Raw genomic sequence first — 24,054 nt, 5'->3', positions numbered from 1 at the left:
CTCGTGGCTCTGCCAGCAGCTCCCACCTGCCCACGCAGCCGTATTTGCGTATTGGAAATTTCACAGCCTGCCCCGGCGGGGGCTTTTCGAGCCCTGTGTTTTGTACTGTATTTATTGCTGCAGCTGGGTGAGCCCCAGAAGAAATACATGCTATTTTTTTTATATATATATATATATATGCGCAATAAAAATGGAAATAAACTCTATTTTTGCTCCAATGTCCGGGCTGTCTGCCTTCCCTGCTGTCTCCCGCCCGCGTCGGGGGATGCTACGTGGCCGGGGTGTGGGGACGCAGGGACAGAGAGATGGGGCACGGGGGGACTGGGCTCATTTCCACCGCAGTCGCTGGCAGCGGCTCAGCAGTGCCCAGCCCCGGTGGCATCCCCGCCCCCCCTGGCACAAGCCCCCCGGGGACGGGAAGCAGCCGCGGGGTGCAGCCGCCCGGGGGTGGCAGGTTCCTCCCGCACCCGGCAGCGCCGCTTGGGCAAGAGCCGATTCCTAGAAAGCGCCGGAGCCTGCGCTGAGCCGAGGGCGGCAGCCCAGGGCCGCGGGGAGCAGCCCTGGCACTGGCACCCGCCGGCAGCTGGGGTGGGGGCTCACCCCCCCACACAAGGCAGCACAGAGCACCCCCCTGCTGGGAGGGCGAGCACAGGTGTGATGAGTGCTCGGGGCTCTGCGGCAGCGGAGCCGACCTGGGCGCTGTGCCCTCACCGCGGGCCCTGGGGTTGGTGGCAGGGTGGGGGGGGTGGGGGCGGCCATCCCTCTTTTGCTGCTGACACGATGGGAATTAGCCCCAGAGCCGCCCAGGGATGTGCCTGGAGCCCTCCCGGAACCACCACGAAGGGACGGGAGTTCCAGCAGCGAGAACGGCCAAGGTGGAGGGGCAAACGGACATGCCCCAGTGAAGCCAGGCGGAGCCAGGAGACCTGGGCATCTCCCCCCACCCTGGCAAGCCCCCACTGCCATCCCCAGCCGGCCCACGGCCTCTCCCCGCGGGTGTTTGGCCACCCCGGGCTGTCCCCGCGCTCCCAGGCTTGCACCAGCCCCGCTTCCTCCCACCGGTCCCATGCTCACATCCTGTGACCACCGGCATCCCCGCACTCAGCCCGGCCACGGCGGAGACGGAGCCGAAGCCAAGCTCCGGTGGGTGCCAGGGGGTCCCCGTTCCTTCCCCCATTTCCCCAGCCCTGGGAAGGGGCAGGCGCGAGGCTGCAGCCCCACTGCCACCGTCCCACTGCAGGGAAGCCGCTGCTGCCCATGGTTGTTTGGCCGCGCACGCTGCCCGCGAGCGGCAAGCGCCATTGCTCCTTCCTCCCCGGGCTTATCAGCGCTTACAGGAAACCCCTTCTCCCGGCTCCAGCCCTTTCCCGGAAGGCTGCTGTGGGGTTGCTGCTGGCAAATATTGACAGAGCAGGGGAGGCCAAGAGCACCGGGTCCTGCTCTTTGCTCCGAGCTAACGGTAAAGAGCCGCTCCTGGGCCAGCAGGCGCTGCCACCGGGCCGGGGCAGAGGTGCCTGGGCAGGTCGGTGCCAGCTCAGCCCAGGACTCATGCCCGAGTCAGGCCCAGTGGGGTGCAGCACCGGCTGCGGCACGGCACGGGCACCGAGCCCTCCGGCATGGCAGCCCTCGCCCTGCTCACCCTCCACCGCGGTGCGTGACGCAGCCCTGCTGCCAGCTCTCCGTGTGTGCCGGCCTGCTGCCGGGTCGGGGCCAGACTCCCAGGAGGCAGCAGGATGCCCAGGTGGGCGATGGCCAAGGAGCGGCCATCACCCGCAGCCACCCCGAGTGCAGGTAGCCTCCTCCACCGACCGCATCGGGGTCTCTCCCTCCAGCAAAGGCCAAGCAGGCAAGAGCCGAGATCACGCCGGGGAGCGGGCAGGGGTCAGGCAGCCCCTGACTCACCCTCCGGCTGCCTTTTCCCCACCCAGCACCGACCCAAACCCCCCTGCGCCCCCTCTCCCCCGGCACTACCAAAGCACTGGCTTGGGAGCCCCCCAAAACAGGGGCTGTGAACCCCGCTAATGGCGAGGCGGGTGGGAGGCAAAGCCCAGCCCCGGGGATGCGGCAGGGAGCGGGGTCAGAGCCCTGGCGCCCCGAGGGGGAGGCTGGCACCCCAGCACCGCTTCCCCCTTTCTCATGAGTCAAGCAGAACACATAAATGAAAGGAGCAGAGGTGAAGCCGCCCCGGCCCTGCCACCCCCTCAGGGTCTGGGTTTCGTGACAGTTACAGGCGGATTCACCACCAAAGCAGCTGACTGGTGCCGGGACAGCCCCGCCGAGGAGCCTCTCCCAGCGCGGCGCTGGGGAGGCCGCGGTTACTCACTGGCCGCTGGGTGCCACGCTCAGAATGGGGGATGCGGGGTGAACGCATGCTCACGTGAAGGAATTTCCAACAAGAATTTGCTTGCAGCTCGCGGCGCGGCAGGAGAACATCCTCCGCTCCACCCAGCCGCACATCTGCAGCTGGCCGGCCGCAGGCACCCGCTCCCCCCGCGCAGTATCACCCCCAGCCCATCACCCTCCCCAGCTTCCCCAGGGCCAGGGCAGGAGCGTTCGGGACAGAAACAGTGGGACTTCCCCCCCCTGCCCAGCACCCATCTCCCATCCCCCCCACCATCAAGCTCGCTCCAAGAGGAGGGTTTTGGGGAGGCCCAGAGCCCTGGGTTGCAGTCAGGAAACGAAACAGAAATGAAGCAAAGCCTGGTTCTAGAAAATGACTGAATTAATTATAGAAAAAAAGGAAGGGGTTTGTCTCAGTCTCCGAAAGCCCATCGCGAGGCAGCAAGGGAGGCTGAACACGGAGGGAAGCAGCCCCCGGGCAGGGCCAGGCCAAGCCCACAGTGACAGAGAAGCCATTCCGGGCACCCCAGTCCCAGCCCAGCATCCAGGTTCTCCCGGATCTCCCAGGGGCTGCCCGGCCACCCTCTCCTGCATGGCAGAAGGGAGGTGAGCCGCTCACAGCGCAGCAATGGCCTTGGCAGCGACACGGCGGCCCAGGGGCAGGCTGAGATCCGTGATGGCCAGGACGATTTTGGGACTGGACATGGTGGACACTTTCACCAGCTCCGAAACCTGGCCGGAGAGAGGAGAAACACGTCTGAGCCACAGGAGCTGGGCAGCTCTGGAGCCACCAGAGCCAGGCAGCGGGACTCCCCTGGCTGTGACTGTCTGTCCTGTGGGACCAGCATCCCAGAGCACCCACCCTGAGACCGGGGAGAAGGATCTCCCAGCCATGGGACTCACCATGGTGAAGGGCATGAACTGGAGGATGCTGCCGCGGCTGCCCTGCTCCAGGCAGTCCACACACTCCTCCATGAACCACTGGACAAACTGGGTGTGGGTGCCGGCCGTCTTGGCCCCCAAGATGGAAGAGATGAGCAGGAAGAGGTTTGCTGTGGAGACAGGGAAATATCAAAAGCCAGGCCGGTTCAGCGAGGCTGGGGGTGACCCAAGCCTCCCGCACAGGGGACAGGTCCCCACCAGTGTCTCAGATCCGACCCCACGGCCAGGTGTCACCACCGGGGACCCCACCGGGATCCGGTCCCACCGTTACCTAGCACCCTGTTCAGCGGGTCCCTCATGCTGACGGTGTGAAGCTGGGAGGCGGAGAGCGAGGTGCTCATCGAGCGATCTGCTGGGAAGGAGAACGTGCGTCAGGCTAGGGGGAGGCTGCAACGGCCTCTTGGCCCCCTCTCAGCCGTGCCACGGCCCCTCACCCTGGCCAGCTCTGGCCATTCGAGCTCGCCCAGCCCTTGGGCTCCAGGAGGGGCTTTGCCCTGAGCCACCCTATGGAGCAGGAGAGGTTTGGACCATGGTCCTTGGCACCCTCCGTACCCAAACGAGCAGAGTCTTGGCTGCTGGGCACAGCAGGGATGCGCAGCAGGGAGACAGTCTCTGACCCGGTCACGGTCCCTCGGCACAAGCCCACACATGCCCCAGGCGTGACGAAGCGCAGTAGCCCAGGAAGGGCTCCACATGCTGCCGCTGCTGCTCTTGGGGTGTGACACTTCGCTCTTGCACAAGCCCGATTTATTCTGAGTCTGACCAAGTCTAATGGCATCTCCAAAGGGGGTAAGCGTGAGTGAGACCGTGAGTGTGCCTCCCTGCTACTCCCTGCTCCGTTTTAATTGCAGCAGTGACTCGTCCCTGACGCTCCGCGAGGGCACGAGCAACGTAACGCAATGTCACGATCGGGAGAGGGGAAGAATAGCGCTCTGCCACGGCGAAGCGCATGCTGCACATCCTGCGCACGCTGCCTGCGGCACAGCAGGCTGGGCGGAGCGAGCCAGATGTTCGACAGCTGGCTCAGCAGCACTCCGATCTCACTCTCAGGGTACAATTTAGCTACCAGAGCTGAGGCATGTCCAACAAACCAGCAGCAAATCTTGGGGCAGAGGAAAGGGATTTATCTGACCCAAACGGTGAAGCAGTGCTGGGTGCTCCTGCGGGAGAGGAACTGGGCCATCTCCGGTCCAACGGGACGGGAATCTCCTGGGAGGGCTCTTGTGCAGACCCCACAGCACACAGCTACTGCCAAAACCGGCAGCACCCACCCTGTGCTGCCCTGAGGATGCTCACCAAAAAAAGAAAGCCCTCCCACACTTTTCTCATGGAATCACATGAGTTACATGGCTGCTGCAGGAAGCAGCATTTCCACATCACCCCAGCAAACAGCCCAAAAAAGTCCTGAATGTCACTGGAAAGAGGTGGAACTGCCTCAAAAGTTAAAAAAAGATAGTGAAATAGAGGGAAAACCCCATATTTCAACAGTAATGAAACCAACGAAAACCACAGGTTGATGGATGTGTTGAAAACTAATGAATAAAGAGTAACTTAGGATAAGGGCATCAGGAGAAACAATGACCAAGGAACGTCCTGACTCACTGCTCAGGAGTCCAGACATATGTGGGAGCCGTGACAGCACCCACCGCGGCAGGAGTGCATGGACACCCCGCCGGTATGTCGTGCCAGAGCTGTCGTAACCCGCAGCATCGCTTCGGGGGGACACGGGGACGTGACTGTAGGGACTCATCAGCTCCGCTCGCTGCCTTGTTAACAACAGTGGAATGTCAGGATCTTAGCCACAGACATCAGGAACGTCACCTCCTGCCACTCTTGCTGCAGCACATCAGCTCTTTGGCCCCACATAGACTGGCTGGGGGTGAAAAGGCTCTAACAAAACCCCGCTGAGCCCCTCGTGCATGAGGCACTGGGTTGGGCGCCAACGTCATGGAGGGAAGGTGTAACCTCAGCCCCTTTCCTAAGTGGTTCTGAAATAAAGAGCTTGACCTTTCTAAGTACAAAAGCTCCAGGGTAACTCAGGAAAACCACACTTGGGTATTCTAAATCTTCACCTGGCCAGCTTGGGAAGAGAAGCGTTTTTGCGCCAAAACGCATTTCACACCCAGAAACAAGCCGTGAGGCAGCACGATGCCATCCCCAGGAGCCACCATCCCCAGGAGCCACCCTCCCCGCCTGCACTTACTGGGGCTGGAGAGGATGTTGGAGTCTTCCTCATTGGAGCTCAGCAGGCGCATGAGCTTGGAGGGCTGTGTGTCATCCAGCGGGAAGAGGCTGATGTAATCCTGGGGGGGGGGCAGAGGGGGTTCAGCCCCACCAGCCCTTCTCTGAGGGTGGAACTTGGCCCCCCTCCCCAGGGCTGATGACCCACACTGGGGTCTGCGCCGTCCCACAGCCCAGGGCTACGATCTCTGTTCACCCAGAGCACCTCAGCCTGGGCCAATCATGTACAGACCATGTCATCACAGGCCGCCTTCCCCAGAAAAGAGAAGGGAAAACCCCATATTTCAAGGTCAAAGGACCTCAGACAGCCCAGAGAACCGAGCAGGGGGGTCTGGTCTCAGCTCCCCACTCCTCCTGCCACCATCACCCCCCGCAGGCACTGCCCGCTGTTGTGCGCAGAGAGCCCCCAACCAAACCCAGCTCCACGCCAGACGCACCTCAATATCCTCTCGGTGCCTCTTCTTCTGCCTGGTGGACGCCTGGCCCTTGTTGTGGGAGGAGTAGGAGCTCAGGGCACACCAGACGGAGAGCCTGGGGACAGAGCAGGGACACTGGAAGGTGCTGCCAGCCCACTCAGAGGACAGCGCGCAAGCAAGGGAAGATCACAGAGCCCAGAGCGTGCACCAGGACAGGACATAGCAGGTCCCTCCTCAGTGAGATGCAGCAGGGAACAGGCTCCAGGACACCAGCGTGTCTGCTCCTGTCGGCACTGTGCCGGGGCCAGAGCGGGAACCAGGTGGCTGGGATCCCCATCCCACCACAGAGCACCTCCCATCCCTACAAACCAGCCCACCCACCCCCAAGGACACGGTGCCACGGGTCCAGGGTCTTACTTGGCCAGAGCCTTTCCCGGCGGGTCCATGAGGGTGTGCCACTTGGAGGAGTCCGTGAGCAGGTTGGGCAGGATGTGGCCCAGCAGGGTCAGCGTCAGCTGCTGCATGTCCAGGCAGAAGATGGCATAGAGCAGCTCCACGGCCCGCAGCGTGTGCTCCTTCCGCGTCTCCTTCAGCAGCTCCTGTGAGGCGGAGAGCAGGGCTGAGGGAGCCATGGGCACGGCTGGGCCTGCCCCGCTCGCCTCCAGCGCCCAGGACTGCCACAGGAGCCAGCCCAGGCACAATCAGGATTCCTGCATGGGCTAGACCCAGCAGTCCTGGGCTCGACACCCAGCCATGTCGCTGGGGGTCACAGCCACCTCCCTCCCCCACCCCATACCTTGACCAGGTTGTTGCAGAACCAGTAGACGCCCCCCATGTGCAGCAGGGTGTCAAAGATGTGGATGGAGTGGCTGTCGACCCAGCCTTTCTCCAGCACTTTGGTGAACACACTCGTCAGCACCTCCTTGATGGGCTTCTTGGGGGGCAGCAGGTTCCAATAGGGGATGGTGTCCATGCCCATGGAGGGGAACTTGATCTGCGTGGCCGTCTGCTGCAGGACATCTGCGCACATGTGCTCCAGGATGGAGCTCATGATCACCACGCTGCGGCAGAGAGAGATGGGGTCACACAGGCCCCGGGAAGTGGAAGAAGGGCAGGAGACGGCACGGCACGGGGCCTGGTGCACTGGAGCTCACCGCTCATTGTAGAACTGCAGCGTGTTCTCGCCGTACAGGGGGGTGGCCAGCTGCCGGATCATCTGCAGGGACTTCTCCCGCTCATCCAAGCCCAGCATGCGGACGTGAGCCACCAGCCAGGCCACCGCGCACACCGCCATGCTGCACACCTTCCCTTTGATGTTGTCTGTGATTTTCTAGGAGAGAAGATGGAAGTGGAGGTGGATGAGCATGGAGGTGTGAGGCACAGGTTTTGTTTCAGCATCACTTCCCATGGCTGTGGCACCCGACTGCAGGGTCCAAGCCCTTCTCTCCTCCATGGGGTGAACCTGCCTCTGCCAGCCCCACTGCCATCAAGGGGGCAGCATCAAGGGGCTGGAGCCACGTGTTCCCAATCCAAGTCACAAAGGAGCCAGTGAGCTCTACAGTGGCTGCAGGAGCATTCAGGGAAGGACAGGGGACCCCTGCCCTGCTCAAGCCTTGGCCCCTCCTCGGGACACAGCGCAGCGCCGGTGCCCCTGCTCTGCTCCACACCATCCTCCTGTCAGGCCCACCTGGATGGACTCAAAGGTGAGGACGCCGTTCTCCCAGGCGTTGAGGATCTCCAGGATGGCGGCTGAGATGCTCAAACATGCCTCGTGCCATTTCATCTGCCTGCCGGGGAAGAGAGAGGTGGGGGCGGGGGGGTGTCAGGCACTCGTTCAGAGCCAGGGAAGATGGGGTGGGCGCTCCCCTCTCGGCCTGGCAGGGTGGGTGTGCAGGCTGAGCTCTTACACCAGCTTCATCTCGGAGGAGTTGTTGAGGAGGGCGACCAGGGACTCCACCTTGGTGGAGTCGGGGCGGAAGCAGGGGTGGTCGGGGTTGAGGATCTTCCCCTCCTCAGGCATGCAGGTCAGCATCCAGGTCTCAAAGAAGGGCACCTCGCCCGCCGGGCTCGACTCCGACAGGATCACCTGGAAGGGAACCGGCACAGGGTCTGCCACACGGCCTGCACCCCGCAGGGTCCCTGCTGGGGACCCCCACCCTAGGGAGGACCCCCCCACCCTGGGGAGTTCATGGCCGGGGGAACAGCGCCGCCCTGTGGCCTGCACGGAGAGGCCCCCAGTAAGGTCCCGTTTAGCCACCAGTAAAGTCTTGTTTTCCAGCTTGTGGGCTGTGGTCTTCCCCCCTCTACCACAGGACTCCCCCAAGGAACCACGGCCCATCTCAGAGCATCACTCCAATGGCTTCCCTCGGGAAGATACCAGGACAGGACTAGTCGCGCGGGGCTGTGAGCGTGGCAGTGGGGTCCACCGTGTCCTGCCCAGTAAGGGTCACTTGTCCCCCGCCTGCTGAGCTGTGCTCAGGGTCCCAGCGCCAGGGCCGGCTGACCCACGGCTCCAGAGGGTCAGGGCGCACGGTCCAGCTGGCAGCCAGCTGGGAGGGCTCCCGAGAGGGACACGAGCTGGGAATCCCGCACGCTGCTTCCTCCCTTCAGCCCGCCATCACCCAAGGGACACTATTTTTGTCCAAAAAAGTTTTGCACATCTGTTCAGCAGCAGCTGGTCAGGAAAGTCGCTCTGAGCCGGAGCGGGGGGATGAGACCTCATTGCACAGCCTCGGGCACGTCCGCTCCAGGCTGCCTCCAGCCAGGACTCCCCCTCCCCGCTCCCCAGGGCCGGCCGGGCAGGCCCCCTCCGCCTGCCGCCCGCTCCCTCTCTGCTTTCCTGGTGTTTCGGTATCGTTTCGCCTCCCAACACACGCAGATGTCGAAACCTGGAAAATTTTCAGGCAACCAAAGTGCTGTTTCCTGAGCGGGGCTGCAAGTTCCTCCTCTCACAAGGGAGGGCTGATGTACAGCCTGGGTGCATGGCCCCCCCACCCCGCCAGCACCAAACCAGAGGGAAAATGCTGGGAAAAGTCGGCTGAGATCAGAGCCAGCCCGGAGAGGGTGCGGAGGCAGCGTTCCCATCAATACCCTGATACCATAAAGGGAGAACAACCAAAGCCCTCAGGGAGGCTGCCGCCACCCCTGCTCCATCGCCTGGCACCGACAGACCCTGCACGGATGGATTTCAACCTGCACCAGGTGAAAGGAACAGGGGTGCTTCACCCCACGCGTCAGGGTGGCTGCGGGGACGGTGGGGACGGTGGCGGTGGCAGGCTGGCCACTAGAGGAGGCTGGCAGGCTGCTGCGCATCAGCAGTGCTCACAAGGCCAGAGCCCCATCCCCTCGGAGGATGCTTACCTCGGAGCCGTAGGTCTGGGCCACATGGCACAGCATGAGGAAAGAGATGTCAAAGAGCAGGGCCCGAACGGAGGCTCCTTTGGCTGAGGGAGGAGAAACAAAGACCTTGGGGCTCTCCAGCCTCGGCACAACGAGGGAGGCAGGAGCCCTGTGAGCTCAGGGGACAGGACCCTGCTACCTCCAGGCAGCTTTTCTAACCCCCAAAGTGCTTGTGTGCGAACGAGGGCTCCAGGAAATGCGCCAAGCACCTCTGTCTGCCCTGTCTGCCTCTGCTTTGAGCCCCCAGAGCGGCTTTGGCCTCCCATTTGGCAGCCCCAGCCCATCCCCAGGCTCCCCCCGCACCATGGAAGGTCAGAGCACTCGGCGAGTTTCATCACACGCAAACGCAGTCAGAGTCCTTATCTCGGGCTCTGTGCTGACACATCACCCCTTCCAGGGAGGGAGCCGGGGCAGAGCCGGCTGTGAGGGGCCCCGTGGGCTGGGCTGGGGAGAAGGAGCTCTGCCCCTCATGAGCAGGGAGCACCCCGCATTCGGGATGGACACGCATGTGCCACACGTGAGGGCAGCGGGTCCCTGGGAGCCCAGATCCCCGCTGGCACTCAGCCACGTCCCCCTGTGCCGGGCTCGCTGCCGGCAGCCCCCAGCCAGGCCCAGCACAGCTCGGCTCGCTCTGGCGCCGCAGCCAGTCCCAGCTTAATCCAGCCGGGCCCCACTGCGTCCCAGCACGTGGCAGCCGGGGGAGAATGGCTCAAACCACCCCACACACGGATGCGCACGCACTTACAGCTTTCTCCGTTGATCTGCTTCGTGAATTCATTCAGCCTAGAGGGGGCAGAGAGCGCCGCAGTGAAGTGTTATCACCATGTGAAACAGGCCTCTTCCCATCTCCGAGACAGGCGTGGGGCTGCCCCTGCCTGCAGACCCCCTCCTGCACCCCATCCCAGCGCCCAGCTCTGTGCCCCACACGGGGAAGCGGGGTGGGCAGGGAGCAAAGCAGGGCCCGGCTCCGCAGACACCCTCCGGCACAGCGGAGACGAGCCGCCTCCTCCCTCTGCCTCTGCTCCCCTGCAGCAAAACAGGTCCAGCAACGCTGCTTTTCCCCACACCCAATCAGCCCGGCATTTGAGCACCATCCTCTCGCCAGCGCTGGCTCTGCCCGGCTGCGTGGGGATTTCTGAGCGTGGCTCTCTCCACACCGCAGCGGCACAAACCCCCACACAGAGGGAGCACGGCAGAGTGGTGCACCCAGCTGGGCCGGTGTGTTCCGAGCTGCCCCAGGCCTCCCTGCTCGAGGAAGCACATCACGCAGCCCCACGCGTGCTGGTGCGTGTGCTCTAACCAGGACACGGGTGTCTGGGGACTGAAGGCACACACGCAGCGAGCTCCCTGGATGGTGGTGCCGGTGCTTTCAGTTCTCTTAATACCCTTAAGCCAACTTGACTTTGATTCTCTGCCCTGTTTGCACAGAAGCAAAGGAGATGGGGTGCTGCGGGGTGCGGTCTCCCTGAGATCCCAGCCCTCCCCCGGGCTCTGCTGGATCCAGTGCCGCAGAGACACTGGGCCAGAGGCACATCCAGCCCTGTCTCGGCGGTAGTTTGGTGGGGGCTGCCCACTCACCCCAGCCCCATTAGTCACGAGGGACAGTGTCGTCCACGTGGACACTCACTTGATGAACTTCCGAGCAAAGGATTTCAGCTTGCCCGTCGCTGCTGCTGCTGCCAGCAGCAAGTCCAGGCTCTTCCCAGACAGCATGTGACCCAAGACCCCCAGCAAGCCCTCAGGGGACTTGGAGTGATCCGCATCCATGGTCTACAAAACAAAATAGAGGAAAGAGAAGTCATGGGGAATGTGTGCTACAGCACAGCAGTAAAATTGCAGCCGTGGGGGCAGAATTGATCATCTGCCAGAGCCATCCCATGAGGCCTTGGTGAACAGGGACCCGCAGGGCTCGGGGGGTGTGGGGATGGAGCCCTCTGTGCCCGGGCACCGCAGGGCATGGCGCAGGGGAGAGCCACAGGGCACCGCGGCAGCACAACATTCTCTCACGCTCAGCAGCGGCGAGGCAACCAGAGTGACACAGGGATGGGGGGAGTCCCCAGGGACCGGGGGAGATGCATGCAGGGAAGCGGTTGAGGGCAGGATGGGCAGAGCTGGCTGGGCTCAGGCTGCTGGCACCGACAGCAACGTGCCACTTGACGGCTCCTCCGGCTTCCCAGGGAGGAGGAGAGGAGCTCCTGGTGCCCACAGGAGAGCAACAAGGCTGAGAGTGATTCCTCCACCCCATCACAGGGGGAGATCAGGCACCTCCCAACCACTCTGGCTGCCTGGTGAGACCGGTGCCACTGGAAACAGGCTCTGGGGCTGAGACCGGCCTGCCCAGCACGGTTACGGGAGGGGACTCACCTTCAGGATGTTGGTGACAGTTGGCTCGGCCCTCAGGATGAGCCCCGGGTTTGGCTGGATGTTGGCATTCTCTGCCGATTTCAAGTGCGGAGCGTGTTCTCTGTCCGCTGCCCTGGGGAATCCGCAAAGAAGGGCCAGTAAGCAGGAATTCGTCACCCTGCCCTGCTCCTCCCTGCCCTCAGCCACCTCCCACCCACCTCCACCATTGGCACCCCCCGAAGGAAAGGCCACCACCTCAGGCCAGCAAAAGCTGCCACTCCCAGAGGACTGACTTTTACTCAATCTGTCACTGAAAGGAAAGCCTCGTCCCTCCAGGCCATGGTGTCCCAGCTGCAGTAAAGCCAGTGGCATCACAGCTGGTCCTTTATGCTCCCCCGCCCAAGGACAGCAAGACAAGGTATTCCAACACCACTTGGTGACCCGGACTTTTGCAGGGGCTGTACCGTTTGTCAATCAGGTTGTCCATGTTGGCCTCTGAAAGCAGCCCCTGCTTGCTGCACTCCTGCAGCAGCAGATCCATGCAGTTGCAGCTGAAAGAGAGAGAGAGAGAGAGAGAGAGAAGAGCGCTAGCCTGAGGGACAACATTCCTGCTGCCCAGGGCAGTGCCGCAGGGCAGGGGCACTGCTGGGTTGCCCTCCTGGTCCTGCTCCCACCCCTCTGAGGCTGCTGCAGGGCCAAAAGCGGCTCCAGATATCACACAGCATCACCAACACAGCTGTCAGACACTCACTGCCTTGCTCATTTGGCAGTATCAGGTTCAGGAAGAAGGAATTGGATCAGAAACTAAAGCCAGCCTTGCCAGGAGCTGCCCCAGCACCCCATATCGCAGCTCCCTGCAGGGAGAACGGGGTTGTGGTGGCACAGACTGGCCACAGGCTCACAGTGCTGCAGGTCAGCCCCGGGCATGGCAATCACTCACTTGCATCGCTGATCTGCTTTGTCGAGCAGGGGGGTCAGCTTCAGCAGGAACTCGAAAGCACAGTTCACATCCTCGGTGAAGTCCTGCTGTGCACAAAGCCAAGCACTCAAGCTCACAGCGCTGCCGAAACAAGCCCACCTTCCCCTCCCACGCCGCCTTGTCCGTTAGAGGAAGATTGTTGGGAAATAGACCATTTCCTACCCCAGTCACCCCCACGCAGCTTTGGCCAGGCACCAGCACCGTTGTGACAAACGCAGCTCGTTGGTGCACACAGTGCGGCAAACAGCTCTAATCGATGCCCCTTGAGACTCACCTTCTCCCCTTGGGGATACTTCTTGAGCTTAACCAGGACCTGGGGGATCTGAAAGACACAGAGCGTGGCCGTGACTGACCAAGGCAGACCCCATTCTGCAGTCAGGACCTCCCAGCAACACAGGCAGCAGGGGCCCGTGCAAAACACGCCTGCGAGCAGCTGCTCTCCCAGCCCAGGGAAAGGAGCATTTCTGGAGCAGCTCGTGCGCCCAGGGGACATTGTACCCCTGCCCTCCCCTCTGCAGGGTCCCTCCACCATCACAGGGAGCCACAGGGCACAGCCACCTCCCAACAGCCAGGCAGGGGACTAAGGCTGCAGAGGAGCCCAGCGCATGTGTCAGGCCCAAAACTACACGCAGATCCCTTTTGTCTGGTACAAAGAAAGGAGGCAAAGCAGACTGCTCCAGGGCTGCCCACCGCCGAGCTGTGGGAGCGCAGGCCCCAGGGCTGCTGTGGCATCCTTCAAAGGCCATGATTTCCCCCACACCATCCCAAGAAAGCCGCTCTGCAAAACAAAGTGGGGCTGGGCTGAAAAGAAGCCCTGGACAGTAAAGCTGATGCTCAGCGGGTTGCAGGAGGGCTGTCGCGGGCTCAGCCGGGGCGTGGGGGGACCCCGAGGGCCACACTGCAGGAGCGGGGAACTAATTGCTCTGCCAGGGTTGAGCGCTCAGCAGGGGCCAGGCAGGCAGGGAAAAGGCAGCAGCAGACTCAGGGCTGAAGCACGGCGCTCGCAGCGGGGCTGGGCCCTACCTTCAAGAAGGTGAAGGCTGTCCACTTCAGCTCCTCCGTGCCCTCTGGGGACTCGATGAGGCCAACAAAACAGGCCTTCCAGATCTCCAGCACGAAAAGCGGGGAGGGGATGCGCTGTGGGGCACACAGACAAAACCCTCCAGTGCTGGAAAGGCAATAAAGTGCCTCCCCCACCCACAGCCAAACCCTGGACCCCCTGCGAAGGTGTTGATGGGCTCATGCTGCTCCCTGCAGCTGTGCCCATACCCTTGGACCAGGATCAGTACAGGGAGGCACAGAGCTGCAGCAAGGCACTCGTCCCACAGCCCCAGGCCACCCTGAGCACAACAAGATGCCACTTCTGTACCTGCATCCTCTTCACCATCATCAGCTGCTCCACCAGCGGCTGGGTCTCTCCTGTGAGGTTCATGGTCCCCTCCAGCAGCACCACGGCATGCACGGTGGGGAAGCCGGTCTTGTTCAGCTGCTCGGAGTGGACTGAGAGCATGGTGGGGATGCTGGGTGGGAGACGACAGCACAGGGTCACTGGAACCTTGCAGGGACAGATCCTTGCTCCTCCTGTGCCATCCTCCTTTCCCAGCCAAGCCCCTGACCTTTGCTGGCCCACATCTCTCTGGGGCAGGACAGCCTGTAGCTCCTGTGCCCTGCAGAGGAGCCTTTGGGCACAGCCAAGGGGGATTCAGAGCAGGGTGGGCAGCTGTGGTGTGGCCAGAGCAGCTGAGGGATGGCAAGGGGCCCCAGGGTCGCGAGAGGAGCAACCCCTGGGCAAGACTCCTTCGCTACAAGTCACTACTAGCCCTGTCCCTTCTACGCCAGGGCCTCTCACCAGCCCCATCCCACTGCTGGCACAGGGGTTCGAGTTGGGAAGGCACAGGAGAGCAGGGAGCCAGCGTGGAGGGAGGCAGGAGGCTCTCAGCCCCCAGAGCAGGGCTCAAACCCATATTAACCCCCGAGCCCGCAAAGACAGTGGCATAAAGCTACCTCTTGATGAGGGAGATGCAGTCTTCAGCCCGGCTTCGCAGCGGGGAGTTGCCGAGGCTGTTCAGGTTCTCCCCCAGCTTGATGAGGGACTGCTCCACGGTGCTCCAGGAGGCTGGGGAGGGAGGGCAGGCGTTCAGCACTGGGGGGACAGTGACTCACTGAAAAGCCAGGCAGGCTAGCGCCAAGGCCCATAGCAGCACAGAGGGCCTGTGGAGGCTGGGGCTCGCCACTGGGCCCCACGGTGAGCAGAAGTCAGAGCACCTCTGCAAGCCTAAGACGAGGGTCTACGTGCCACCCAGCAGCTCCTGTTCCAGGCTCGGCCTGGCACAGCCTCTTGGCTAGGCGCAGGCTCCAACCAAAGATGCAGGGCTGTGCCAGGCACACTGGCGGAGCACAGGACCTGCCGCACGCCCAGGAACAGCTCACGCAGCCTTCACATTAATTCTGCTCCTCTTCCAAGGGCAGCATGGAGGGGAGGGGGCAGAGGGTGGCACGGAGCCAGGGAGGAGACGGTTACAGCAACAGGGCTGGAAGATGGATGGGCTTGGAGCTGCAGGGACAATGCGGCAGGAGCTGGGCAGGGGGAAGGGAGAGGTGGCAATGACATCTCCTCAGGGCCAGCAGCAGCTAGGAGGAAGCCCTGGCAGCGGCCACGGGCAGAGCATGTTGCAGGGCAGGGCAGGGGCAGCGACATACACGTCTCCTCCAGCTTTGCGATGTGGATCAGAGCACGGTTCTTGGTGCTGCCGAGCATCTTCCCCAGCCGCTCCAGACACATCTTCAGCTGGCTCTCTGCTGCTGCCTGCTCCAGCGTCTCCTTCACCTTCTCAGCGTAGAAGGCCGCGCAGCGCAGGAGCCAGTTGAGGGCACTCATCAGCGCCCGGCAGAGGCCAATGCACTCCTCTGCTTTGCCATGGCAGCTGGGAAGGGGAGAGAAACGCGGCTGTGCTCACCGTGGGCCAGGCTACTGTGCCCAGGGAAACCAAGGCACAGAAACAGGGCAGGCTGGGGAATCCAAACCCACATCCCGTGCTCCCAGACCAGCCTGCCTGCCAGCTCCCGGCTCCTCTGCCGCAGATCCCAACCTGCTCAGCCCACCAGCATCCCCGCTGTGCCAGGGGAAATAAAGTCTCCCCAGTGCTGCCTCCTCTCTGGCCACTCTACTACAGGGAAACTTTCCAAGCCTCTAATCAAATTATCTTGCTAAGAGAGGCTCAGCATTGATCAATGTGCTGTGAGAGGTGAACGCTTTCCCCTCCTGATGCACAAATCATTGGGGCCAGAACTTTTGATGAAATTAAGCAGCGGATCAGACTAGGCAAGGACTGGATTAAGTGGCCAGCTCTGCAGTTGGCCAGCAACAGCTCCTTGTCAACATCTGTGACTGATGCATATTCATTGCTACTGCTTCATTTCATGTAATTGAAGAGCTGCTACCTTCAGCCTTCCTCCTCCTCCTGCTGCCCCCCACCACAAACTGTCTGCTCCGGCCTCACAGAAGAGGCTGTCAGGGGTTAACAGGAAGATTTCTGAGCTTTCTAAAAAAGTTTTTGTGGCCTGAATGGTCTGGACTCCCCTGGGTCCTGCAAGACCAGCGGAAGAGCAAGAAGCAAAACAAGGCAGCTGCCTGGGGCAGCGCAGGCAGGACTGTGAGCGCTGGCAGACAGGGACATGTAGCCGGAGCCCTGGGAAGCTGCAGAGGCCACATAAGAGAAACTAAACACTCTGAGGGGACAGACACCCTCAGGCCAAAGGGCTTACGCCCAACCCATCTACCTGAGGCGGGCAGGAATATCACGGCAGAGGCGTTTATCCCAGAATAGGTGGGTTTCTTGCAGCTTCCCACAAAGCTGGTGGGTTTTGGACTCCCTCTGCTCTCCCTATGCCGGCACTCATGTGGCAGCCTGAGGGGTACGGCAGCTCAGGAACAGACACAGAGCTGGAGGGGGAACCTGCCTCCCTCTGCCAAGGCGAGTATCCTGCGCTCAGACGGGCCCCACCAGCTCCCGGTACCACCCGCGGTAGAGCCCAGGGCCGAGGCGGCAGGGCTGGAAGGGCCACACTGTACCTGAGGCGGTCGCAGAACATGTCCATGATCTCCAGCAGCGACTGGACGCACAGGTCCCGGGAGAAGTCATCAAACTAGAGCAGGAGAACAAGGAGGGATTTCAGATGGGGGCTGCCAGGCTCCAAGTGCCTCTGAAAACAAACGCAACCCCTTCCTCCACAGGCTGGGCTGGGCGCTGCCGGCCGCAGGACGCTCGCCCTGGCAGCTGCCCAGCAGCCACTTGAATGAGAACTAGGTCAGGACTGTCCAACGGCTGGGTCATGCCCTCCCAGGGTCGCAGGAGGCAACCGGGCCACGGCAGCGGGGAGAGGCTGGGTTTTCTCAGCAGCTTCCCCGAGACAGCGGCGGGGGCCTGCGCTCCGCTCCCCACCGGCTGCCTTGACGCGGCGGTGGCTGGGCGCCAGCTTGCGTGCCCACCCCCGCCTCGGCAGCACTGGCAGCGCCAACAGCCCGGCTGGCCGCGGGGCCGGGAGGGCGGTGGGCAGCAGAAGTGTGGCTCCCCGCCTCCTCGCAGAGCAGATGGGGCCACCCCGCCGGGCCGGAGCTAGCCCGCAGGTCTGCTCTCGGCCCACGCTGATCTGAAGGAGGAAGCCTCGGCTGTCAAGGTCAGCTCTCTGCCTGCCCTGCCGGAACGGGCAGCGATGCACAACCAGGGGAACGGCGATAAGCCTGCACCATTCAGAGCTGACCGGCCGGCCATACACTGGCTCTACCCTCCCCCAGAGCACACCCACCACTCCGGATCGGTGCTGAGCCTGTGCCACCCCAAAACAAGGCTGGCATCGCATGGCTACCAGCGCCTTTCTCCTCCTGTCCCCTAGTAACCACCAGGGGGTGGGAGGAAAGAAATTACTCTCCTTTAAATTATTCTTCCTTCAGATCAGAGATCGCCCTGACAAGGCCATTGCCAGGGAAGGATGGGGGGCCTGACACAGTCTGCGAGGGGCTATGGCTCCCCGCAGAGCAGCCCCAAACACTGTGCGGATGCAGCCGCAGAGGGCTCATCCCCATCAAAGCAGCACAGGGACACCGAGCACCCATGGGAAGCTGGCCGGCCAAGCAGGGCGGGTGGCCGCAGCCACGTGGCTTGGGTGCTGGCAGCCCTCCCTCATGAGCGGCACTGCTTTTCCATCGTCGCCAGCTCTGGATCCCCATGGCGCTGCCAACGCCGCCGGCCGCAGAGCGATGTGGTTTCCAGCAGCCAGGGTGTGGTTTACACACAGGGCGCTGCGGGGCAGGAGCCTGCCAGGCCCCACACGATGGAGGGACGAGGCTTTCACACCCGCAGCCGTTCCCAAAACCAGAGCGGGACCTGCCACACGCGGCGACAGCCTGTCCCCAGCGGGACACAGAAAGACTCAGGCGCTAATCTGCACCGTCTGACCGCTGCTGACTCAGCAGAGGATGTCGTTTTCCACTTGACCTATATTTGGTGAGAGTTGTGGGGAGGGAAATGGATACCTGGGTCATAGGTAAAGAGAAAAACCTCAGAGAGCACCTGTCAGAGCCGTACCTTGCTGATGGCCGTCAGGACCGTGGAATAAGACACCATCTACGAACAAAACACAAAACGAAAACAAACCCGGTGCAGCAGCGTGTTAGCGGGTGATGTTTGCCAGTGCGGTGCTCGTTGCTGAGGAACGGCAAGGTCAGGGCACGGCCCCGCTGCCTGTCACCACAGACGGGGCTGGGGCGCTGACCCGGCACAAATCCAAACAGACATTTTTAGGTGATCGCTGATTCGTTTCACACAAACTTTAGACGATGTTAAATGCTGTGCTAAGGAAGCACAGAGCTTACAACAAGCATGGAGGCTCCTGGAGGGCAAGGATTCCCACCCCGTGTGCAGCCGGGTGATGGGCAGAGGCTATTTACAGAAACACACCTGACTTGGGCATGCGTTGAGCCCCTCACTGCCCACCCAAGCCCAGGGGAGGCACAGATGGGAGATTCGGGGCGTCTGCCCACCACCAACTCCACACCCCGGTTTCTTTGCCCACCCGCTAACTGGGGCTGCGAGGTGACACCCAGCAGCGTCTGCAGCGTGAGGCAGGGAGGCAGCGCGGGGAGTGTCATTACCTGGGAGCTGATAGCGTATTTCAGGTAGGACAAGATGAGTGGGTTCGGTGACGGCCCGATCATCGCCTGCTCGAGAAGAGCCTCTGCAAGCAAAGGAGAGGGGCCAGGAGGTCCCAGGTCAGCGCATACATGGGTGTGGGGACACATGCAGGCTCTGCCCTCATCCCCCAGGAAAGGGGGGATGTGCTAACCAGAGTGACTCTGCACTGCTCTGCCCTGAAAGTAACTGAATCCCACAACTTTCTAATCCCCAATGGCAAAAGCCAGTAAATAATTCAGGCGGCGCGAGCAGCCTCCTGCTAACTCAGCTCTCCCCGGGCACCCTGGCCCCGAAACAGTGCCTGCTGCTCTCCAAACACGTTCCCCTCCCTCCCACGTCCTGCCCAGGAGGTTCTTGCATCCCCCGCCGAATGACTTTTGCCGAGTGACTTTTGCTCCGGCACCTGGGGCTGAACTCCGGGCAGACAGCCCCTCTCAGCTGGGCCCAGCCCTGCACGTCTGGCCCTCCCTGCCGCCGGCTGCCTGCCAGCGCCGGCCTGCGGATGCTGGAGGGGCTCTGCCCGTCCTATCTGCTCAGTCAAGCCTTTAATTGACCATTTGAACTATGGCAGAGCGCAGGAACCAGCTCCTGAAAGCAGGCCCCGGGCTGTGGCACGGGCTGTAAGTAGGTCAAAGCACCCAGATGCAAGAGGGGGCAGCAGCCGTTTGGGAAGCTGTCGCCCCAAAGACGAGGAGGAGCAGCAGCCATCGCCACATCCCGACCGCGGGAGCAGGAGACTCCCTGGGTCTTGCTCGAAGGCTTAGGCCTCAGCCAAAAGCATCTCAGCTCAAGGACAGAAGGCTAATGGCAGCCTTCCCCTCCCCATCTAATCAGGGAGTGTCAACACGAGCCAGCCACATGCTGTTACCCACTGCAGACGTGTCAGCATAGATTTGCTGGGCACCGCCGTGATCCTGGCAGCCCATGCCAGCTTTTCCTCCTTTGTAGTTTAAATCTGAAAGGCACGAGCTTGGGAAAGGACAGCTCTAGGGCTGCAGCGAGAGGAAGTGGTTCTTACAGCCATCGGAGCCACGGGAACAACCTTCCTGCATGCCCACCACAACGCTCGTGCTGCCCAGGACAGCATCGCTGTCAGAATTCTCCTCCGGCAGCAGGGAGAAAGGGACCCAGCTATCCTTGCAGAGGGGCTGCCCTCCAACGAAGCCCTGGCTAACAAGCCTTTCCCCGGCAGAGGCACTAAGAGGCGGCCAGTAGAAACCTGTTCCTATAGAAATTGTAGGGACTGATTATCTCCGACCTGGCCTCTGTCGGGGGAAAGCTGTCGCCCTGCTTTCGGGGATATGCACACGAGCCCACGCCAAGCGCCTTACGAGCCTCACTACCTCAGTAAGCGGAGCAGGAGCTGGTCCTGCTGGGCCAGGAACAGGCACTGGGGAGCCCTGGCGGCCAGCTGGCCAGCGGCAGGGCCGGCCCTCGAGCCAACCACCCCCCGCATGCCCCAGTGCTGTGCTCACAGCCCCCCACCCTGAGCAAATCTGTCACCACACCACCACGGCCAGGCCCCGCAGCTCCAGCTCGGCTCCTCCAGCCCCACATCACCGTGGGGCTGGGCACGTCCATGGGCTGCAGCAGGAGGGGGACAAACCTGGCCTGAGGAGCTCAGCCATGAGGTTTGACAAAACCACCATCACAGGCCAGACTCTACCAGAAAAAAACAGGCAAGAAGCGCTGCTGCCTGCACCGGGGCTATTTCCCTTTAAATCCCCCGGTGCAGCAATCCTCAAGCAGCGCTCTGTTTATTTATCCAGGGCTTGCAAACACGCGCTTGCTGCACAGGAAAAAAAAAAACCTAGCAACAAGTTTCTATAATTGGCATAAAAGCCTGGCAAATCTTTAAACCGTGGCGCTCAGCAGGTACCAGCACTTGGCAGGATTTGTGTCAAACGCCCTTGAATAGGGACGGGAAAAGAAACCCCAATAACCGGGGGTGGGAAGTGGCCTTCAGAGCAGCACCTGGCTCCTTCGCAGTGCTCCTCCCTCCCTTGGCTGGACACATTGAGGAGGCAGACGGGGTCATGATCCCTCCCTCATGGTGGGGGAAACTGAGGCAGGTAGCAGGAACCTGTGTGCAGCCGGGTGGTGAGCAGTGTTGGGGCAGAGCGGTGCAGCATCCTTCCAGTACCTAAAGGGGCTCCAGGAAAGCCGGGGAGGGACTCTGGATCAGGGAGTGGAGCAACAAGACGAGGGGGAACGGTTTTAAACTGAAAGAGGGAAGATTTAGATTATATACTGGGAAGAAATTCTTTCCTGTGAGGGCAGCGAGCCCCTGGCCCAGGTTGCCCAGGGAAGCTGTGGCTGCCCCATCCCTGGAGGTTGTTTAAGGTCAGGCTGGACGGGGCTTGGAACAACCTGGTCTGGTGGGAGGTGTCCCTGCCCAGGGCAGGGGGTGGGACTGGACGAGCTTTAAGGTTGCTTCTAACTGTAACTATGCTGCGATTCCATCATCCCAGAGCTTTGTGTCAGCAGCGTTTCAGCACGTGTTGCTGCAGGCAGCAGCGATCCCAGCCCTGCTGGGGTGTCCTGCCAGGCCAGCCCTTCACCACAGCCTGAGCTTTTGACCAGCTTAACCACGGGATGGGCAACAGGACCACCTTGAGCAGCACCAGAGCAAGTAGCCCCAAAGCAGAAAGCCTCATCCACCCCAATCCTGTCCCCCTACTCTGCCCCAAGCCAGCTCCATCCCCAGCGTCCCCCTCGTCCCCGCACCTGCCAGGTTGAGGATATCCCAGGTGGCTCCGCGGGGGAAGAACCGCTTCATATTTATGGCCCACTGATAGTCGCTCCATCTCTCCTTCCAGGCCTGCAGGATGGCCTGCTTCAGGTTCACCACCTTCATGGCCGCGCTCTGGCAAGGGAAAGGGGCAGGGAAAAGGCTGATGGGATTTTGAGGAAGGAAGGGGAGAAACGACAGGATTTGAAGGAAGAAAGGGAAGGAATGGCAGGGTTTTGGGGAAGGGAAGGGAGGAATGGCAGGATTTGGGGGAATGAAAGGAAGAAATGACCAGATTTTGGGAGAAAGAAGGAGAGGAATGACAGGATTTTAAGGAAGGGAGGGAAGGAATGACCCGATTTGGGGGAAGGAAGGGGAGGAATGACAGGATTTTGGGGGGAAAAAGGAAGGAATGACAGGATTTTGGGGTAAGGAAAGAATGACAGGATTTTGGGGAAGAAAGAGAAGGAATGGCAGGATTTTGGAGAAGGAAGGGGAGGAATGACAGGATTTTGAGGAAGGATTCCTGACCCACACCCCGCCCCCGGGGTTTGGGCCCAGCGGCTCCTGAGGGGAAGCGGAGGCCGCGGCTGTGGCATCCGCCGGGGACGGGGGGCGGTGTCTCCGGGGCCGGACCCCGCACCTTGGGTGCGGAGTCTGGCCCCGGAGACAACACCCCCCCGCCGATTGTACCCAGCTCCGCCACCCCTCACCTTCTCCCGGCACCGCAAACGGCCGGCGTCGGCTTCCCTCAGCCCCTGGGCACCGCCATGGTAGCACCTGCCAGCAAGCCGGGCGCTGATTGGGTGGCGGGGGCCAGGCGAGGCGCGGGGCCTGCCGGGAGATGTAGTTCGGCGGGGGAGAAAGGGGGGAAGGGGGTAGAAAGCGGGGGATGTAAAGGCGCGGGGGTGCAATGAAGGGGGTGTAAAGGCGTGGGGGGGTAAATGAGTGGGTGTGCAAAGGCGTGGGGGTGCGAAGGTGGCGTGGGAGAAGGTGTGAGTGTGCAAAGACGTGGGGGTCCAAAGGTGGGGGGGTGCAAGCATGGTGTGTGCAAAGGCGTGGGTGTGCAAATGCATGGGTGTGCAAATGCGTGGGTGTGCAAACGTGGTGCAGGCAAAAGCCTGGGGGTGCAAAGGCACAAGGGTGCAAAGAAGGTGTGCAGAAAGGTGTGAGCGCTAAAAGCCACGAGCGTGTAAATGCATGAGGGTGCAAAGGCGCGAGTGTGCGAGCATGGTGTGTGCCAATGCATGAGAGTGTGAATGCGTGGGTGTGCAGACAGCGTGCATGCAAAAGCCTGGGGGTGCAAAGGCATGGGTGTGCAAAAGCATGGGTGTGCAAAAGCATGAGCATGCAAATCCGTGGGTGTGCGGACATGGTGCATGCAAAAGCGTGGGGGTGCAAAGGCATGGGTGTGCAAGCACGGCACGTGCAAAGGCACGGGGGTGCAAATACAGCGAGGGCAAATGCACGAGCGTGCAAATGCATGGGGGTGCAAATGTGCATGCAGAAGCCTGGGGGTGCAAAGGCACGGGGGTGCAAACAAGGTGTGCGCAGAGGCGTGAGCGTGAAAAGCCATGAGCACGCAAAGACGTGGGGGTGCAAAGTGGGGGCGCACAAGCATGGTGTGTGCAAAGGCATGGGCATGCAAATGCGTGGGTGTGCAAACAGGTGGGCGTGCAGACACGGGGCATGCAAAAGCGTGGGGGTGCAAAGGCACGGCTGTGCAAGCACGGCACGTGCAAAGGCGCAGGGCTGCACACACAGTGAAGGCAAATGCATGAAATGCAAAAGCCTGGGTGTTTAAACACGGTCCGTGCAAAGGCCTGGGGGTACAAACACAGGGGCGTGCACGTAAGATGTGTGCAAAAGTGTGGGGCTGCAAATGCCTGGGGCTGCCAAGGCGTGGGGGGCGCAGGCACGGTGCATGCAAAGACCCGAGGAGGCAAACACAGGGGCGCGCAAACGCGCGGGTGTGCAAACACAGTCCGTGCGAAGGCGTGGGGGTGCTGGCGGGGAGGGCGAGCACAGGGGTGTGCAGGAGTGCAAGCACGGGTGTGCACACGTGGGAACACGCGTGAATGGCGGTGGGGGGCGTGCGTGTGTCTGTGCGTGTGCGGAGACGCGCAGGGGTACGTATGTGCCCGCGCGGGTGTGAGCACAGGTGTGCATACAGGCGTGTGTGAGCACAGGGGGGTGTGCAAACACGGGTGTGCAGAGGGGAACGGGTGTGCATGCAGCTGGACGTGTGCACGCGTGTGCTGGGGGGGCGTGTGTGTGGGCAGATACATGTGTGTCCATATGTGCACGCACACGTGTGAGCGCAGGTGTGCACGCAGACACGTGTGTGAGCATGGGAGCGTGCAAACACCAGTGTGCAAACACGGCCGTGCATGTTGGAATGGCACGTATGCAGGTGGATGCACGCATGTGCTGGGCTGCGCGTGCGTGTACGTGCACACGTGTGAGCACGCG

The 24,054-nt window shown here is 61.9% G+C and overlaps 1 protein-coding gene across 6 annotated transcripts; it reads right to left on the bottom strand.

Annotated features, from left to right (window-relative positions):
- Positions 1-2,704: 2,704 nt before the first annotated feature.
- Positions 2,705-22,380, bottom strand: MED24 (mediator complex subunit 24). Of its 6 annotated transcripts, none has more exons than XM_054224560.1 (26): positions 22,296-22,380; positions 21,579-21,717; positions 18,812-18,894; positions 18,246-18,284; positions 16,733-16,806; positions 15,361-15,584; positions 14,665-14,776; positions 14,030-14,180; positions 13,684-13,797; positions 12,935-12,982; positions 12,622-12,707; positions 12,146-12,232; positions 11,703-11,814; positions 10,966-11,108; positions 10,084-10,121; positions 9,300-9,382; positions 7,847-8,025; positions 7,627-7,726; positions 7,094-7,269; positions 6,736-7,000; positions 6,357-6,538; positions 5,961-6,054; positions 5,486-5,585; positions 3,554-3,634; positions 3,244-3,392; positions 2,705-3,072 (listed from the first exon to the last, which is right to left on the bottom strand). In XM_054224560.1, the coding sequence occupies exons 2-26, from the start codon at positions 21,706-21,708 to the stop codon at positions 2,956-2,958; spliced, it is 2,967 nt and encodes a 988-aa protein (XP_054080535.1). In that variant the 5' UTR covers positions 21,709-21,717; positions 22,296-22,380; the 3' UTR covers positions 2,705-2,955. The 6 variants fall into 6 exon arrangements, 5 of the variants coding, with proteins under 5 accessions (XP_054080535.1, XP_054080536.1, XP_054080539.1 ...); XM_054224561.1 differs by having other exon boundaries at positions 21,579-21,745; positions 22,296-22,376; XM_054224564.1 differs by lacking the exon at positions 22,296-22,380 and having other exon boundaries at positions 3,554-3,631; positions 21,579-21,736.
- Positions 22,381-24,054: the final 1,674 nt, after the last annotated feature.

The sequence above is a fragment of the Rissa tridactyla genome, chromosome 19 (assembly GCF_028500815.1).
Source record: "Rissa tridactyla isolate bRisTri1 chromosome 19, bRisTri1.patW.cur.20221130, whole genome shotgun sequence".
NCBI classification, from domain to species: domain Eukaryota; kingdom Metazoa; phylum Chordata; class Aves; order Charadriiformes; family Laridae; genus Rissa; species Rissa tridactyla.
Note: the sequence above shows the minus strand (reverse complement) of the source record. Positions and strands in the feature narration are given on the sequence as shown.

What these genes read in the sequence shown, in the direction of transcription:
- MED24 (XM_054224560.1), bottom strand. Translation starts at nt 21,708, where the DNA reads ATGAAGGTGGTGAACCTGAAGCAGGCCATCCTGCAGGCCTGGAAGGAG. An exon ending in CAGCCTTCACCTTCTTGAAG is followed by an intron (nt 12,983 to 13,683) that starts GTAGGGCCCAGC and finishes TGTGTCTTTCAG; the next exon opens with ATCCCCCAGGTCCTGGTTAA. An exon ending in AGTATCCCCAAGGGGAGAAG is followed by an intron (nt 12,708 to 12,934) that starts GTGAGTCTCAAG and finishes CTTTGTGCACAG; the next exon opens with CAGGACTTCACCGAGGATGT.